This window comes from Emydura macquarii, unplaced genomic scaffold (genome assembly GCF_026122565.2).
Source record: "Emydura macquarii macquarii isolate MOO-44397 ecotype Brisbane River unplaced genomic scaffold, CSIRO-AGI_Emac_v2 contig_3451, whole genome shotgun sequence".
Taxonomy (NCBI): domain Eukaryota; kingdom Metazoa; phylum Chordata; order Testudines; family Chelidae; genus Emydura; species Emydura macquarii.
The window spans coordinates 8041906-8056766 of record NW_027133588.1 but is presented as its reverse complement, the minus strand read 5'-3'; the positions used below and the strand labels follow the sequence as shown (position 1 = coordinate 8056766).

The window sequence follows — 14861 nt, the reverse complement described above, 5'->3', positions numbered from 1 at the left end:
ACAGTACTTCTAACCTTTGATAACTTGCTTTGCCCAGGGAGTGGCAACTCAAGAAGATTGCTAATATGGAGCCATTCATTTGTAGGTCACTATTTCATACACAGTAGAGATTGTACAGTAGCAATAGATTAATTATCTGACAACAGTTCAATAGCTTGTGTTTAAATGAGTCTGTGGTCTCAATCCTTCTCCAAGTGAATGGGCTTGTACCAGTGTAACTATTCTTTTTAAAAACCACAAAGCCCTAACTGAAAGAGTTATACCAGTACAAACTGTGTAGTCCGGGCCTAAATAATGGTTGAAAAACAGTGGCTGGACAATATGAGAGAACTTGCACTACCAGTGCTTTATGATTCATGTGTTCTGTAACAGGTGATGTCTGATTCCAGTGCTGTCAGTATGGCTTGATATCCAAAATTCACTAAATCAACTCTGAACTCATTTGAGGGGAAAAAAGACATAGTAAAAGTACTGGGAATTGGAGAAGGATACCAATGGTTTCTGAATGCAACACACTAACATGATATGGACTGTATGTGGACTTCACATACGTTTCACATGTTGACATGGGGATTTAGTCTTATGGGTTTCCAAAATACTTCAATTAAAATGAGAATAGGTGAGATTTCTGCTCAAAATCTTTTTATAACACTGCTGTGAGCATTAGGAATCCTTTAATGTGCTGCAATTCATCTAACTTTTTTATTACAGTTTATCGTCGCATTGTTGAGTCCGATGTAGGAGATTCTTTCTATATCAGAACTCATTTTGAATATGAAAAGGAATCTCCCTATGGGCTAAGTTTCAACAAAGGTGAGGTGTTCCGGGTGGTGGATACTTTGTACAACGGCAAGCTTGGGTCCTGGTTGGCTATTCGAATTGGCAAGAATCACAAAGAAGTGGAAAGAGGCATCATACCCAACAAAAACAGGTATGATCTTGAAACAAGCACTTGTTAAATCTGTGGCCCAAGTTTATGCAAGTTCTGCATTTGTTTAATGCTGCTTTAGTCACCAAATCTCCTTGTCACTCTGACATTTTATACCTTTTTAAACATTGTTGAACCCCAAATAGTTTGAAATTAGACGTATGCAGTTTGAGTACCAAAATTGCATTTGGGTTTGGTTTAGAAAATAGGCTCACAAATGGTGGTCCTTGGACAGTCCATAGGCTAGTCACATGGAGTTAGCTCTGCCTGTTTCCGGAGGGGAGAGTAAATCTTAGTCCAGACAAGGCCTTAAAGGTGTGATGTCAGATTGAATTAGCTAACTCTATCCAATTAATGCCTTCTAAAACTCTAGTCAAGACAAAGCAATTGTATTACAGCATGTGCTAATCTTGTGAAATTAAAGCCTAGTGTGGAATCTGTCGTCTTTTTTCCTACTCTAAATGGGGCCTAATGAAGAGCAAAGGTAGAGTTTTAGTGGACAAAACATGTATCTCACTAAAGAATTACGAATATATAAATACTCTGAAAAATACATATTTTGTAACAGGGTGGATTGATTGAAATCATTGATTTAAATCACCAAGAAAATCATTGATTTTAAATCAAGTTTCCCACTGATACTTCTTCACGTATTTGTTAAACAATGGTGCAAATCTGATCACTAAAACATGTTAATTTACAATTCAATACAGCATTTTACAATATCTAGGAGGGTATACTTTGTGTAATTTTTTAGATAACTTGATTTTTATTTATTTAGTAAATAGTACATAATATTCATTGCCTGTGTCAAGCTGCAGATACAGCAGCAGTACATTAGGAATTGTAAGAACAAAATCACACACACAAACACAGTAGCACTTCTATTTTATTAAACTAAATCTTAAATATTTCACATTTGCAATTGCAGCAGTCTCCTGAGTTGCCAGCTGATGGTTGTCCTTAAACTTTTTCTTTTTTGATTTTCAAAATTTTATTAACTCCAAACAGACAAGTCATCACAACCCTAAACGTACACTTTCCTTAAAAACTTCTACAACTAGCTCTCATCTTCCCCACTCCCACTGTCATTTTTCTTCATAGACTGAAACAGAAATATTAGTTTTCCTGCTTTTTTTCAACACCCAGTCGATTTCTTAGCTTTGAGTGAATAATACCAAACAATGAAAATATTCTCTGTGCCTGCAGAGGAAGCTACTGCTATGAAAAATTGGCTTAGCAACTGAAGGAACTGTTTGAAGGTGCCTGGTAATCATTTCCACCAATTCAGGGGAGTGACTTTGTTCAAAACATCATCAGTAAACATGTACTGTTTAAATGGTTCCGCTCCAGCCCTGAAATTTATTATAACTGGCATAACTTAGGAGTTGACATGGCAGCAGCATCATCTTCAGAAGTTAGGCATCTACCTTTATATCTGGCATCGAGAATGTTCGCAAGAAAATGAGGTGGAGTTAGTGCTTGATCCATTTGCTTCTTTATTGCCTGCAGTTTAACTTTCTGGTGAGGTATTTCTTTCTTTCTTCAATGTCTCTTGAAGTGCCTTCCAAATTTCGACAGCATCAGCAATGCAGCAACAATTTCTCTGAAGTTTGTTTAAGGCTATGGATATAGGCTTCAGTATACTGAGCATACCCTCTACATTCCTCTTTAATCCAATGTTAATTACTTTGGATGAGATAAAATAGATGGAAGTATCACGATTTTCTTTACAAAGTTTTATGAGAATACGCCAGTTCTTAATAAATTGTTCAAAACAATCAACCATAGAATTCCATCGAATATCTTGAGGGAGAATTAGTTTGGATCCTCCTGCTCTCTTCAATGAAGCTGAAACAAAATGGTTGTTACGGAAGTATTTTGCGACTTCAACAACTTTCTTTTATTCCTGGAGAAGATGTACTTAAGTCTTTGGCTAAAAGATGCATTAAATGGGCATTGCAGCTATGTTATTAAGGAGCATCCCTCCATTTCTTCTCGTCTTTGCTACGTTTGCAGCATGGAGTGAATAATACCAAACAATGAAAATATTCTTAACTAACTCCCCTGCGTTGCTTGGCCCAGCTCCACCAGCACATAAGCACAAAACAACAATCCTATGCAGTCTGTGTCTTTCTTTGCACATGTGACTTTAGTCTGCTGAGAAACAGAAACAAAGCCCAGAACTTTCAAGAAGCAAGAGCTGGTACTTAGGCTGAACAGACTAGAGCTATTAATTCATTTTTATGAGACTGTAAGTGTAGGTTTAGCATGTTTATGATGAAATTTAATTGTAACTGTTGTTTTTTAAACGAGATAGAAATTTAGTATTTTATTGATTTTTAAAAAAAAAACTGTTTTAAATTAAAAAAAGTCAATTGATTTCACCCTGCTTTGTAAGCAATTGCTGTAGTTGCCTCATCAGTGTTAAATGATCACCAATGGCAGGAGAAGGATCCAAAAGCCAATTACTGTGTTAAGATGTAGTGGAAAACGTGAGGAACCCCTCATTGGTGATTAGTGGTACGTCAGCCTGTTGCGTCATTATAATGTGTTTACAGGTTTAAACTGTTAATCAAGTGTCATTTCAAAAGCTGATTTGCTTGCTTTTTGGTTGGGGTTTTTTGTCTTTTTTTGACTCCTGGAATCTTTTCTCCACTTAGAGCTGAACAACTAGCTAGTGTACAGTACACACTTCCAAAGACAGCAGGGGGGGATCGTGCAGATTTTTGGAGGTTCCGCGGCCTACGCAGCTCAAAGAGAAATCTCCGAAAAAGCAGAGAAGATCTTTCTGCCCAACCTGTTCAGACCAAATTTCCTGCATATGAAAGAGTTGTTCTTCGGGAAGGTAGCTTCCTTTTAAAAAGATTAAAATATTTGCTGTTTCAGTTCAACGTTTTAATCTTCATGATGGAAAAATAGCCTCATAAAATACATTTAAGTCAATTTGCTTTGATTTTTCTTATTCCAGCTGGCTTTCTCAGGCCTGTAACCATCTTTGGACCAATTGCTGATGTTGCACGAGAGAAACTGGCAAGAGAAGAACCAGATATTTATCAAGTTGCAAGTAAATCTCTCTCTCTTTGATTAAATTAATATAAAATTATAATGATATAATCACCTATTTTTCTAGCTTTTCCTACATTATTCCTGCAGCTGTTAATGTTTTAAAGTCTCTTTTTTTTCATTGTCAGCAATTTATGGAAGCACTCTAAAAGGCTTATATTCAGTCACAATTAACTAGTGATTGATACAGATACCTTAAAGGTAAAGTAATAAAGATTTGCTAGAGGACTCTTCAGGAAACATTCCTATGAATGCAAACTCAATTTATTGTTGTTGCTGTCATAGGACCCAATCCTGTAACATGCTAAGCTTCCTCAGGCTTCCCTCCCTCCCCTTAATTCAGTACTGTGCAAAAAGCATTCAGAATGAAGATCCCTAGTAAATACCTAGCAAATTCTTAGGATTATATAACTAAACTGTAGAACTAATGATTTAATTCCTGCATTATTTTTAAGTAAGAAGTATATCTTCAGCACCGTAACTTAAATAATGTCTGAACCAGTATTTTGAGCTAGAAAAGGAGATGGTCGTTTTATATTAACGGGGGTATAAACAGGATTGTATAATTGACCAATAAATAGGTGGCTAAGAAATTATTACTTTAACTGTGTTCTCTTGAACAGAAAGTGAACCAAGAGATGCTGGTACTGACCAACGTAGTTCTGGCATTATTCGTCTTCATACAATAAAACAGATAATTGACAGAGTAAGTGGTAAAAATATGCTTTGTTTTATTAAATGTGTAGTTGACTGTGAAAAGAAATGAGTGAACAGGAGCTGAATTAATTGAATGAATGACTAATCATGTGAATAAACCTAATATCCATAACAAGAAATACTGAGGTTTTTACATACAATGGCATAAATATCAAAGTATAAATCAGATTTAAAAAAAGCAAAAAATATATACATAATTTGTCTCTAGGCACACTAACTTTTATACTCTGTTTATATAAATTAAACAATGATAATGTTGAATGAAATTATTTTCTCTATATAGAAGCTTTTAAAAGTTGATGTAAAGAAAAATGCCTTGTTCTTTATCAGATTGAGCACTTATCTGGGCTCATTACTGAAGCTGGGCAAAATCTTTTAGGTAAAACATTTTTTCACTGAAGGTGAAACAAAACATTTAGCAAATTTGTGTCAATTTCAGGGAGTTGTGGAAATGAAAAAAGAAAAATTTAGAAATGTCTAAGGAAACCTTTTTGACATCAAAACATCAGTGTTTTGGGGGATAGATTCACAGTGTGATTTAGACACCATTCAGAGAGAAGGTTGGCCGTGATGCCTCCTTATGCCCAATAGCCCAGGTTTAAATCCCTGCTCTGGAGCAGGGACTTGAACCCAGGCCTCCTTCCTTCCAGGTGAGTGCCTAACCACTAAGTTAATGGCTATTCTGCGGTGGGTGTCTTTCAGTCTGTCCTGTTGAAGCTGTTCCACTTGGTATAAAACACTTGAATACTCACTTGTCCAGAGAGAAAGCGAGAGTATGAGTGACTCTATACCTCAGTTGTTAAGGTCCTCATGGGGGATGCCTGAGTTCCAGACCCTGCTCCAGTGACTATTATCATCTCTTACTAGCATGGGCGCACAAAGACATAGACCAGTCAGTAACAAATTTTAAAGCCCTAATACTGAACATGCTTGAATAAGCTCCCATCTCTCTCTACCTTCTGCCTTTCTGCCCTCTACTATTCGTCCCTTTCTAGTCTTTCCAGTTATAATTCATACACACTTTTCTGACCTCCCATGCCCAAATTCCTAGCCTCCAGTCACTGAAATACAATTCCAGCACCCCCCCCTCACCACAAGCTGGAATAAAATATTACTTACTTGGGCAGTAAGGGATGTTCTTTGAGTAGTGTCCCTATAAGTCTTCCATTTCAGGGTGCGCCTCATGCACCTCTGATTGGAGATTTTCATTAGCAATGTCCATTTGGCCCACACATGCGCTCTGACATCCTCGTGCCCTGCACCAAAGCCATAGCAGGTGGTGCAGGTAAACCGCCTTCAGTTCCTTCTCAGTTGCCTTGGCCTGAGACACAGCTTAGCATGCGTGCCTTATCTACTTTCTGACTTTGGGCTAACTTAGTTCGTTTTAGTTAGTAAGTTAACCAGTTTAACGAACTATGAACTAATTATTTAGAAGATTGCTTTATTTTCTCCCCAGAGGCCCTCTCTGAAAGGGACATGCCCAGTTCCCTGGGGTTTAAATGCTGCCGCACGCGTAGAGACCATTCTGGTTGGTGACAGACACTCTAAGTGTGTTCACTTCATAGGGGAGTCCCGTGTCCCACAGAAGTGTAACTTCTGTTTAGCCTTCAGATCCAGGGCTTGAAAGAACTGGGAAATCAAGCTGCAACTGTTAATGAAGGAGTGCTCCCTTTGCCCTGCTGTGGTGCTAGGTCAGGAGACCACCCCTTTCCCCCTTTTGCATATCAGTCTCTGGGGGTATCTAGCGCCCCATCAAGCTTGGTGCAACACTCTCCTGGAAAAGGGAAAGCCTTAGAGACCTCCTCTAAAGATCCCAAGAAGAGGTGCTGTAATTTTCCTGTTGAGTCCACCTGAAAAAGATCTCATTCTCTTGGCTAGTCAGTGGTCTGAGACTTAGACCTTGAGGGTCAGTACCACAGAGGTAAAGGGCTCCTCAGGTATTGGTGAGGTGGGAAAACACCATACTTCTAAGAGTAAGCCTGGCTCCAAGAAGGCTCCAGTACCATTTGGTGGAGATGGCCAAAGCAAACACAGAAGATCAGTACCGTCAGACTTAACCCCTCCCCCTGTATTCCTCTCGGGTTCTTGAACACCGTGTAAAAACTAAGCCTCCATCTACATCAGTGCTTTCTGTAAAAGCACTCAAAATCCTTGGTACAACCTTGCCAGGGCAAGCATTCCACTCACTTGGTACTACAGCCTCACTCAATACTGCAAGTCTGCTCTGTACCTCAAGACTTTAGGTAACGAAAGGACTTATCAGTGCCTGCTGAATCAGTGTGTTCATTGCTTGCAAGTACAGAGCGTCCCTCGGTACTGAGACCACTCAGTTGCCGGACCTCATACACTTCCCAGTTCATCCCCCTTTTCAGTCATAGCTTCCCTTAGAGAAGGAAGACGATGATGAATGCGACCTCCCTTCAGTATTATCAGTGTCTATCCAGGGTTCTCCTACATACCTACATAAGACCCCTCTTTCTCAAAGAAACGGAGGATTTCTGGGGAGCATGAATGCCACCTCCAGCCAGATATGGTCCTCAATGGCTGTATGGGAACCCTAAGGCAGCTTATCTCCACCAGTTCGCCAGGACCCTGACTCTCTCCTATCGAGATGATAGGAAAACTCAAGTCTCTCCTCCCCAGCACAACACTCAGCGGGAGGAAGTATTTGAGGATCAGGAGGCGAGAGCAGACAAAAAAGCTTCCCTCAGACTACCATATCGTCCTCATGAGATGAGACCGTAATACTTCCTCCTCTATCTATGGCTGGTGATTTTCTGAAATTTCAAGACCTCATTGCAACAGATGGCATACTCCCTACAAATACCTCTCAAGGAGGTCGAAGAATCATTACACAAGCAGTTGGATATTCTTCACTCTGACACCATCCAGAGTTGCCCTTCCTATCAACGAGACTCTGCTGGAACCTGCAAAAACAGGTTAGCAAACCCCAGCCACAGTAACACCTATGTATAAGAGAGCTGATTAAAAATATGTTCCCACCGTGGATTCTAAAAGTGTTAGGTTTCCCACCCTTCACCCAGCTGTTGGATGGTTGATGTGGTGAATGAATGGGGCAAACACTGTTATAAGTTCACCCCATACAACCAAGATCAGAAGATCCTGGACCTTCTAGGGAGGAAATCCTATTCATCCACAACCCTAGAATGCCACATCGCAAATTGAGCACTGATGGCCAAATATAACTTCACAAATTATGCAAAATTTGATTCTTTTATTCAATACCTTCCGCCAGACCAAAGGGAACAGTTTCAGGCTTATCATTGCTGAGATACCGTTACTGACCAGGACATCCCTTCAGGCAGCTCTGGATGCTGCAGATACCACAGGCTACTCATTCTCCATAGCGGTGATGATACGCAGGGCACCCTGGCTATATTCACTGGTTTCCCAGAGAAGTCAAGAATATGGTAGAGGATCTCCCTTTTGATGGACTGAAGTTGTTCATGGAGAATACTGACTCCAGAATCATGTTACATTCACTGGGCCTCTATGCTCCTGAGAACAAAGGAATGTTCAGTAGATCACAAACAGACCACAGATCCTGTCTGATGGAATTCTCTGGGTTCCACAGACCAGTGGAACCTCCAAGAGAAATAGGTTCCAGAAAAAAGAGATCTGCTAACCTGATGCAAGTTCACAGTAGACTTCATCTTCAAAGCACCAGTTTTGATGGAATGGTCAAAGTTTCAGACCCTTCCCTTTCTTTGGCCTGTCAGATGCAACTAGTTGCTCACTTTTCCCCCAGATGGGTGAAGACCGACTTTCCCATTTCCAGTAAGCATGGGAGCGTGTCACCTCAGACAAATGGATGCTGGAAATAATACTATTGGGCTAAATCCTCCATTTTACTTCCCTCCCTCCCCATCCACTTTCCCCCATCCCTCTTCATGGACCCTTCTGACGAGCTCTCACTAAGACAAGAAAAAAATCCCTTAATACTGGGCAATAGAGCTGGTCCCTGATCAGCAAAAAGGAAGAGGCATTTACTCAAAGTACTTCCTTATGTCAAAGAAAAATGGAGATTGGAGACCGATCTTAGATTTAAAACTCATAAATAAATTAATGAGGTCTCAAAAGTTCAGGATGGGGACTCTGACAATTATATGGCTTCTCTAAATTCAGGGATTGCTCTCCCTTGGTCTTGAAGATGCATACTTCCACATGGTGATACATCCGTCCTACAGAAGGTTCCTGTATTTTTCATAGGTCAGGATCATTTTCAACGCACAAGTGTTGGTGGCTTGTGATACAGGAAGTCAGACTGGATGATCTCGTGGTCCCTTCTGACCTTGAACTCTGACTGTGTTGCCATAGGCTTGAATGGGGCTTTCAAGAGCCTGAAGAGGACCAGGTTGAGGTCCCATGCTGCGGTAGGATCCTTAACTGGCGGAAGGAGTGTAGAGATGCAGTCCAGGGATCCCTTTGCTATATTGGGTACGAGAACACAGAGGGTACAGTCAGTCGGTGGGTAAATGGCCAATATGGCTGCTGCGTGCATCCATATTAAATTTAACACGAGTCCTGTCTGTTTCTAGTATATCCTGGATTCTTGCCCAATCTGATTGAATGTGATGAATTGGCATATTTGGTGAATCTCATCCATTTTGGTAGATACTTTGTCCTTGTTGGCTCCTTTCTGCTGTTTATCTGTATCTCTTGCACTGCGCTTGAACATGACTTTTTTGCTGGCATCCACCAGCAAGTAGCCTTGTTGTCACATAGGGAGAGGGGAGATCTGGGCACCCTCACTCTCATTCAAATGATTTGGGATCACCAGAAGTGTGATTTGAGAGGTTGTGTAGGCCTGAGTACTAGATCTCCTTTGGGCGTGCTGGGACCAGCAAGATCACTGTCGCCTTCTCATGCCATATCTTCTGCAACACATTCAGAAGCAACGGGATGGGGGGGAGGCATAGAAAATCCCCACATCCAAGAAAGGAGGCATGCTCCTGAAAGGGACCTGGACTTCTGCCTCTCCTCATGTGGTATCTGTGGCACTTGCTTTTGGATCTGTTTGCAACTGTGGACAAGATGCGGGATTCCCCCATCTCACAAAGATAGAGTTCCCTGAGGCACTGACCGTATGCGGCTCTTCTTGAAATGTCTGCTCAGATTGTCTGCTAGCATGTCGTGTGCTCCCAGTAAGTGGAATCCTAGATGCAAGGCAAGCTGATGAAGCAGTGTGATCAGGGCAGCTGTGGTACATGGTGTCTCCATTCCACCATCCCAAGCACTGAGAGCAGCCACCCTCCCTGCCCTGTTTGCTGCATCTACACAACTGGCAGTGGCTTCTGTCATGGAGGGAAAACAGCCTTCGCTCATGCTCCAAAAGATGCAGCTCAGTCAGGCCTCCCCCTCCTCTGCCTCTAGGCACCCCCTCTCCCCAGCTTCCAGGCTGGAGGAGGAGCAGGGCCCAAGTTGCCCTGTCTTATATCCTCCCTAGGTACAGAGGAAATTGTATGGGGATGGAAAAATAGAATAGGCACTCTCAATATTTCTATTATGGGGGCACTAGCCCCAACTGCCTCCTTGGTTCTGCTGCCCCTGAATAAGTTTCCCCTGCACACATTGCAAGAGTCCTTCCCCCAGTCGTGGCCTGAGGCCTAAAGTGCTGCCTCTTGATGGCCAGAATATAGACCCCCATAGAGCCATGGCTTCATCAGTCTTGTCATGGAACAAGGAACAGTTTTCAAAGGGGGCAGATCCTCAGTTGTCATCTATTTTTCCTTTGGAACCCCAGAAGAGCATATACAGGACAAATGCTGCTTCATCACTACGTTCCTATTGCCCTAGGAGCTGTCTCTTCCACCTCTACGGCTGCAGGAAGGGTTATTTTTCCTACCAGCAGCCCCTCTGATGCCAAGGCCTGGAACTGATTCCTGTGGGAACCTATCCACAAATTGTGCTGTTGTGCCCCAGTTGACAAGGCCATACTTTCCCAGGACAACTTGACCATTTGAGATGCTCATTTGGAGGCTCAACATACTATGATTTCCTACCAAGCAAGTCCATTTGCTTCTGTTCCTTATCTTCTGGTGTCAATTTTGGCACATATATTAATTCACCACTGTTACAACTAGCAATTTCAGTACTGAGTGAGAAGAACTATTTGTAGCTGTGGCCAGTAGCTGGTACTGTCTTGTCAACCTGTTTCAAGGTTGGAGCTACCAACGTTGGAATTTGCCACAAGACCTTGGCTGGTTCCAGCAGGTTCATGGATATTGCTACGCAGCCTAGTACAGATGAATTTAATATGTCAGCAGCCTGTGCGGCAAACACTGCACCTTTTCTGTGGTGATCTTGAAGGTTACAGCTACTTGCTGCATAAGGCGCTGGTTGATTTTGAGGTCTCTGGAGTGGCGAATGCCTTGTTTGGTAACAGGGCCTAGTGAGGAGAAAGTGGTGTTGACTGCAGATCTTTAACTTTTGTTGGATCCGTGGAGGAGATGGAGGTGCTTTAGGGTTAGAGCATATTTGACCAGTGCCTGAAGTACTCTGGAGAAGCTGGGTCCTTGGCAAACAGGAGTGCTTACAGGACCCATATATCCCATAAGTTAACATTTTATGGTAGGGGAGGCTCTGGGAGCTGGTATGAATGGTCACAGAACCAGTACGGGTTGAAGCTTTGGGTCATGCCCCATTTGAGGCTGTTCCAGCATGGCTGAGACCATGGTAGGTGAGACTTTTGGGACATCCTGGTTGGTGCTTGCCCCAGTGCTCAGGGAGCTTTTCCTTAGCTTTGATATATCTTTGATAATTGATAGACTTGTCATTTTTTGAGGTTTAATGTCCAAGTGTAGGGCAGGCATTCTACACCTCTTTTCTCCTGGCTCTCTGGCTGGCTGGACCTGAGTCTCCATTGGTACCAAGGCTACTTTGGGGAGAGCATCTCCATTTGTTTTGATAGTGTTTTTGATGCAAACCTTGAGGATGTCTAGTCGTGTCGTTCTTCTTTCCCCTCCTTCCCCCCTCCCCCCCCCCCCCCCCCCCCCCCCCCACACACCCACACACACACACACACACACAACGTTCAGTGGTCCGGGGCTCAGGATCCAAGTCTGGGTGTATGGACTTCTCCCAGCAAGAAAAGGCCCTCAAGCACTACTTCCTTGAATGCTGGGCCAGCTTTGAAAAGGACCTACAGATCTCTCACTGGTCCAGAACGTGCCTCTTGCCAAGGCAGAACAGTCATCTGTGTGGCTGTTGAGAGGTATGATGGCCTCCCAGGAGGGGCAGTGCTTTATGCCCAGGGACTTGTGCTTCACAATGTGGAATCATGGGCAGTACTGAGCTGTTCTGCCTTTTATACCTTGCTCAGGTTCATGAAATGAAGGGTGAATGTTCCACCTCTCCAGGTACTGCTAACTAAAAAGTTCTCCAATGCATGTGCCCTGGGCATGCAGTAACCAGTTGTGGAATATAATGCAGACTATCACTTGAAAAACTTAATTTCCCCTTCTTGCCATTAAACTCTTCAACCTGGACGTGCTTCCAGGCTCTGTTTCAGGAAGTCTCTGTTGCTCCATTACTGCTGTTCTAAGTTGCCTACACTCTTCTGCTCTCCTCACATGAAGACAGGGTGGGACCTTGCAGCTGGGATGCGGTGCTCACATGCATTTCTTTATGCAAATGAGATCACTTAATTGAAGAAAGTGATGCCAATCTCCCTCATTTAGGTTCCTGGAGACTTCTAATACTCTGTGTTCCTGAAATTGACTCTGGCAGGGGCAAGCTGGTCAAGTCCCATGTGCAGGGCAGGGATTTCTTGGAAGAGACATGAAAACTAGCTCTGCATAGGAATCTGGACCTGGCCTTTCTTCCTAGTGACCTCAGACTTTGTTTCTTCTCTGGTACAGGGCCTCTTTGTGGCTTGCCCTTTTTCTAGGCTGATTTACAGGGGTTAAAATGCATTATAGGTAATAACAGTTCATGGTTAGGCATATCAATTTAAAGTAGCACTGATATTGATGGGACTGATGGCATAGGCAGCCTAGCTATATTGGGATTTCCCATATATTTTCCCATTATCAGAATAGAAAAGGTTAGTGAGTTAGTTATTTATCAGTACCTAGATGCAATAGTGAATTCTGTAAGGGAAATGGAAAACGAATCTGTAGAAGACATTAAAAATGCATGATCTAGAGAGAGCTTGAAAACTTTACTTTCTTGCATATGTACTACTTTTCTCTGCAGGACAAACATGCTTTATTAGATGTCACTCCAAATGCAGTGGATCGTCTGAATTATGCACAATGGTATCCCATTGTGGTGTTCCTGAACCCTGATTCCAAGCTGGGTGTAAAGACCATGAGAATGAGACTGTGTCCAGAATCACGGAAAAGTGCCAGAAAATTGTATGAAAGAGCTCACAAGCTACGGAAAAATAATCATCATCTCTTCACAAGTATGTAAACAGCAAGAAATGTTTATGAACTAAGCCCAACTTAAATTGGGGTAGGGTAATGTATCCAACAGAGGTTCAAACAGCATCTCTTGTAAATATGCATTAATTGCCATAGATCAGTGGTGTCGTCCCCACCCCACACACACACACACTTTTTATGTTGTGCCTCCCCTACCTGTCTGCCTCCCCACCCCTCCCAGCCGGGGGCGGGGTGGACGGGTAAGGAGAGGGGTGACATAAAAAGTGTGGGGACCACTGATCTATGGCAATTAATGCATATTCATGATATGCATGGGGCTGGCCTGGGCCCTGCTGTCCTCCGCGCGCTTCCCCCCCCCCCCCCCCCCCCCCCCAAACACACACACACACACACACACACACACACACAATTAATTCCTCCATGCCCAGGGGGACACTCCACAGTTTGGGGGCCTCTGCCATAGATTTTTAGATTTGTATTGCTAGCTAACTGGGTACCAGTAGAACCCATCACAGCTAAACCCCTCAAATTTTAATAAAAAGTTGGCTAGTGGTTTTCAAAAGTTTCAAAGCTCTGCCAGTATCAGTACTAATGTGTATTCTGTGGGGTTCTTTTCTTCTTGTATTTCTCCTTTCTTCCTGCCTCTCATGAAGAGGCGGCAGCAGACCACAGTTCCCTTCATGATCCTTGGCACATTTGGCTCCTTCCCAAGCTCTTTTTTCCATTTCTTGGTATTCTATCCTGCTCCCCCTGTGACTGATTCCCACTGTATCCACGACTGGCCTTCCTTCTTGCTCTTTAGTCCTGATTCACTTTCAGATTTATCTGTTGCCCCATAATTGCAAAGAGTATTAATGGTGGGAGAGCTGTGATGGCTTAACACATGATTCTGCTTTGAAAGCAACTGTAAAAATTGACATAGTAGGATGCTGCGGTTTTCTATATTTAATTTCTGAATCAAATGTGATCAGTTTCTCTAGTTTAAAAAAAAAATTCATAATTGCCAGCAAAAATCAGTCTGAATCAAGCTAGGTTCTTTCTTCCATGAGTGACATCACTAGTAATATGGGTTTTGCAGACCAAATTACATCTGCTCTATTTTGTGCAGTCTCAGATGGACTTGAATAAAGATCTGTCTTGCTGAAACACAGGTAGGAATTTAATCCACCTCAATGTCTCTTAGCTGTGTTGGCTTGGGAAGGCCAACAGGAGTAAAAATCAGTCGAAACTTATAATGAAATCTGAAAGAAGCAAACAGGATGCTGAATAACAAACACAAGAGGAAAGAATTTTAGTGAAGAGGCCATATTAAGAGTATCTTTTAGAGTAAAATTGTGCTTGAACTCAGCTCTCATTGTTAACTGTGATAAAATGCCCCAAAATACTTTTTATATAAAAGGCAGACATACAATAAATATGTATGCGGAGTGCCCCAAGAGAGATTTAAATTCACAGTTCACATTGCATTTGGTGGTAATGGTCAAGAACTTTCTCAAAATGAAAAAGAAATGTTAGCTAAGAAGTCATATTCATCCCATTTTATTTTTAGCTACCATTAACTTGAATTCAATGAATGATGGCTGGTATGGAGCACTGAAGGAAGCAGTTCAGCAGCAACAGAACCAGTTGGTATGGGTTTCGGAAGGAAAGGTAAGAAATGTCACTTTTCCCTTTGTTTGAATGGGAATGATAAAACATTATTGGTCTTGTACAATAAATACAGTAGTGAGTGGGCTTTCCTT

At 42.3% G+C, this 14861-nt stretch overlaps 1 protein-coding gene across 10 annotated transcripts in view; it reads left to right on the top strand.

The window, feature by feature from the left end:
- TJP1 (tight junction protein 1) overlaps positions 1–14861 on the top strand; it is a 137450-nt gene that overhangs the window by 83642 nt on the left and 38947 nt on the right. For all 10 annotated transcript variants that reach the window (XM_067534670.1, XM_067534669.1, XM_067534668.1 and 7 more), the window contains exons 13-18: positions 712–931; positions 3592–3776; positions 3900–3995; positions 4618–4700; positions 12929–13139; positions 14669–14769. In XM_067534670.1, the coding sequence (XP_067390771.1) occupies positions 712–931; positions 3592–3776; positions 3900–3995; positions 4618–4700; positions 12929–13139; positions 14669–14769 (896 nt within the window). The remainder of the gene's footprint in view (positions 1–711; positions 932–3591; positions 3777–3899; positions 3996–4617; positions 4701–12928; positions 13140–14668; positions 14770–14861) is intronic.